Source organism: Stegastes partitus, unplaced genomic scaffold, assembly GCF_000690725.1.
Source record: "Stegastes partitus isolate 25-593 unplaced genomic scaffold, Stegastes_partitus-1.0.2 Scaffold538, whole genome shotgun sequence".
NCBI lineage: Eukaryota > Metazoa > Chordata > Actinopteri > Pomacentridae > Stegastes > Stegastes partitus.
In genome coordinates, this window is record NW_007578269.1 from 341,933 (window position 1) to 345,557 (window position 3,625).

At 45.3% G+C, this 3,625-nt stretch overlaps 1 protein-coding gene across 1 annotated transcript in view; it reads left to right on the plus strand.

The window, feature by feature from the left end:
• Window positions 1-3,625, plus strand: part of LOC103361835 (teneurin-3-like) — a 234,735-nt gene that overhangs the window by 158,262 nt on the left and 72,848 nt on the right. The window contains exons 16-17 of the mRNA XM_008288031.1: window positions 834-964; window positions 1,069-1,157. Of these exons, the coding sequence (XP_008286253.1) occupies window positions 834-964; window positions 1,069-1,157 (220 nt within the window). The remainder of the gene's footprint in view (window positions 1-833; window positions 965-1,068; window positions 1,158-3,625) is intronic.

The following is a 3,625-nucleotide window of genomic DNA, read 5'->3' on the forward strand; positions in this document are numbered from 1 at the left end:
ATGAAACTGGGCCTCCATCAGTCCAAGCGATGCGCTCTCATCGGGTTCCTCCATGTTTGTTGCTGTTAGCGTAGCGCTGACGCATCTGGTGCATCATGGGATCAGTGGACCATGAAATCAGGCGCTGACAGACGCTCCGTGTTGTCTGGACGCAAACTGACATTAAACACGTTATTTTTGTTGTAATTAATTAATCGTAATTAACGCTTTAAAGTATATTAGGGGCGGGACTTTAACGTGTTATTTATGTGTTAATGAACACGTTAAAGCCCCGCCCCTGTTTTTAAGCCAATACAATTCTTTGTTACAGTCAAATTGAACACTTGTGAATACTTGAGATGAGGACATCCTTTCTGAAGTTGTCCTCCATCAGTCCAGCCTGACAAGTTTAGTCTTAAAGCAACACAGAAATGCTGCTAATGAAACGTCACACCTTTAGACAGGAAAGTGTTAACTCACACACGAGATCAACAAATTGTCTGAAATGAGCTCCAGAAAACACAACATTTCTCTTCTCTCAGCTGTAGATGATCTATGTGGCCGTCCTCCTCATCCATCTTCCTCCATCGCTCTCCGCTCCAGCGTCCCTCCGTCCTCGCCATATGCCTGCATTGTTAATTACTCTTAATCCCTTCATTATCTCTCATTGCTTCTTAATCCCTCAGTTGCCTGCTTATCCCTCTACACCTCCCATCACTCTTCTGTTTTCATCCCTCCATCACCCCTCCATCCACACATAACTTTTCCACCATCCATTTGACATCCTTTCATACTTTCATACCTTTTACCAAAGGGCTCTATCCTTTGTTCATATAATAATTTGTGTGTTTCAGATGGTTTGGCCGATTGTATGGATCCAGACTGCTGTCTGCAGCCGTCCTGTCAAAACCAGCTGTATTGTAAAGGCTCACCTGACCCGGGGGAGGTGCTCAGCCAGTCTCCGTCCTCATTGGCTCCTCAGCAGGTTAGATGCTCCGTCCACACATTGGAAAATTAAAGTATAATTTCCTACCAATGGACGTCACTTTCCAGCATAGTAAAGCAACATCTGTTTACGTGTTTCCTTAGGCTGCCAGATCTTTCTACCAGCGTATTCACTTCCTAGTTGGTCCTGAATCCACTCACATCATCACTGGAGACAGTCCGTTCAACAGAAGGTAATCATGTGTTTTGTATTGTTTTAGCTGCAAGGTGGAGCAGTGGTTAGCNGCCTCATTACAGCACATCCAGCTCAGCGCTAACCTGCTGCTTATTGTGGAACTTGTTGTTTTTTAGCTAAACCTCATGACTAGAACCAGCTTAAATCTGTTAAAAAAAACAACTAAAAGCTGACCTTTTAGGAACCTGATTAACTTTGACACCTCAGCCAACTTTCTCTTCCACAGCGGAGCCACAGTCAGAGTCTGTTTTTGCGCTCAGTCGAATGAGCGTGGGCTGTTCCTCGGTTTATTACTAGACCGTGGCATGTGTGTTTGTTTTCATTTTGGCAGATGTTTAAACTGAGAAATCACCTCGGTGTGGTGTAGGAGGATTTCACACAGCAGTGAATAAAACCTGCAATGAACCCAGCCTCATGTCTTAAGAGCCTGCCAACCCTCCTCAGGCTGTCTCTGACTTTCAATGGAGATTTATTGTCCAGCGGCGGTCTCAGTGCTGTTTCAGAGGCTTTTCCAAGCTGAGAGGGAAACACAAAATATGGTGCATTTTTTGGCATGAAAAAAACAAGGAAGAAAAGCACACACACACACACACCATGTACTTACTCAGTGCTCTGGTGCAAAACTATCATTACCTGCCTTCAAAAACGTATAAGGGTTGAAGCCTATTTCACACACTGATGGCCATCCATGTCCCCGTCCTACTTACTCGAGCTGCTCTAACTTTTCTAACTCTGTATTTGTCCTCCCCCCCTGTGCCCAGAGGGTTGCCCAGGTCTGTGCAATAACAACGGACGGTGCACTCTGGAGGCCAGCGGATGGCACTGCATCTGCCAATCAGGATGGAGAGGGGCAGGGTGTCACGTTGCCATGGAAACACTCTGTACCGACGGCAAGGACAACGAAGGAGGTGTGTTTGTGCACATACAGTAAGAGAGGAAGTGGAGACAGATGGTTGATGAACAGATGAGCAGGTATATGTTGGGGTTTTTTTTTAACAGGACAATGACGGCGATAAAAAAAATGGGGGCAGATGAATCCAAATGTCCCTCTGGGAGAACATTAGCTGGATGTCCAGTCTTAAAATCCACGCCGTGCTCTAGGATTACCTTGACAGTCCCACGTGAGCCCTGAGATGTTATGCTGAGTGGTTGATTATGTAGTTTTAAGTTTGTTTAAAGCTCTAAACTCTTACGTGCCTCCACTCCATTTATGCGTAGAAACCTGCAGCATGTGACCAACCTGAAGGTCTGTGTTCCTGGTTAGCTTAACGTACATCCAATCTGCAGCAGCCCAACTGGTACAGGAATGCAGAGCATGCAGTCTGAACCTCGACAGGACAGTGGAAACGCTGGGTCTTTCATTGGTAGTAAATGAGCCGCAGTGTTCCACAGGATCTGGTCCAGTGTTTAAACTGGAAGCGCTGCCAGCAAGAAACATAAATAAAACTCAGCGCTCGTATATTTCTCAGGGAAACCTCCGAATGGAAAAAAAAAAAAAAAAAGACGACATGGAAGTAGTCAAAGTAAAAACATCAGCTGTTTAATTTTACAAAAGAATAAAGCTCTGAGATGCAGCGTGAAGCCCAGGACCAGGTCTGATGAGGACAGGGAGTTAATTGAAAAGATGGAGAGAAGAAGGAAGACGATGGGAAAGAAAAGAAAAGGAGACATGAGGGAGGGGGAGGTGCTCCCGTCGCTCGCTGTGTGTATTTGATGTCAGTCCCTGATGCCTGTTCACCAGATGTACAACTGGCTTTTATAAACTAACAGAGACAAATGGCAGCCAGGATTTTATTACCTTGCATACCTCCTTCTATCCCTCTATCTCCCCATCTGTTTCCTCACTCCTCCTCCTCCTCCTCCTCCTGTCTTGCTCCCTGTCCTTCACTTATCCCTCCCTTCCTAATCTCTCTTTTTCCACCGTTCCATTCCTGCTGCTCATCATTTACATTTCAGCCCTCCACCTTTCTTTCTTTATTCCTCCCTCCTTAACGCCGTCGTTCCTCCTCTTGGCAGCACCCAATAAACACAAACTGCTCACACACTAATTCCTCTACGTCCCTCCGTCTTCCTTTTTTCCCCTCATCAGGAAATCCAGACAACAAGGAGGCTGTCAAACTGCTCTTCTGTTTCCCTTCATACCATTCGCCACACCTCTGTTTCTTTGTTTTTCATGTGGATTCTCTCCATGTCGGCCTTCATTTATCCACTCCCACCTCAGAAGCCCGTCCGTGTTCAGCTGAGCTCATTGAAGCCGTTTCTGGTGCATGTCATTGTGAAGAGGCCGACTTTAATGTTAATATTTCTAATGACATTAAATAAAACAGACAGAACCACAGCATGTGCTAAAGGCAGGTCTGTCATGTTGAACAAAAGGTTTCTAGCCATGTTCTTTCTGCTGCTGTTTACAATTAATTAATTACAACAAAAATAACGCGTTAACAAAACCTCGTGGCTATCCAGGAC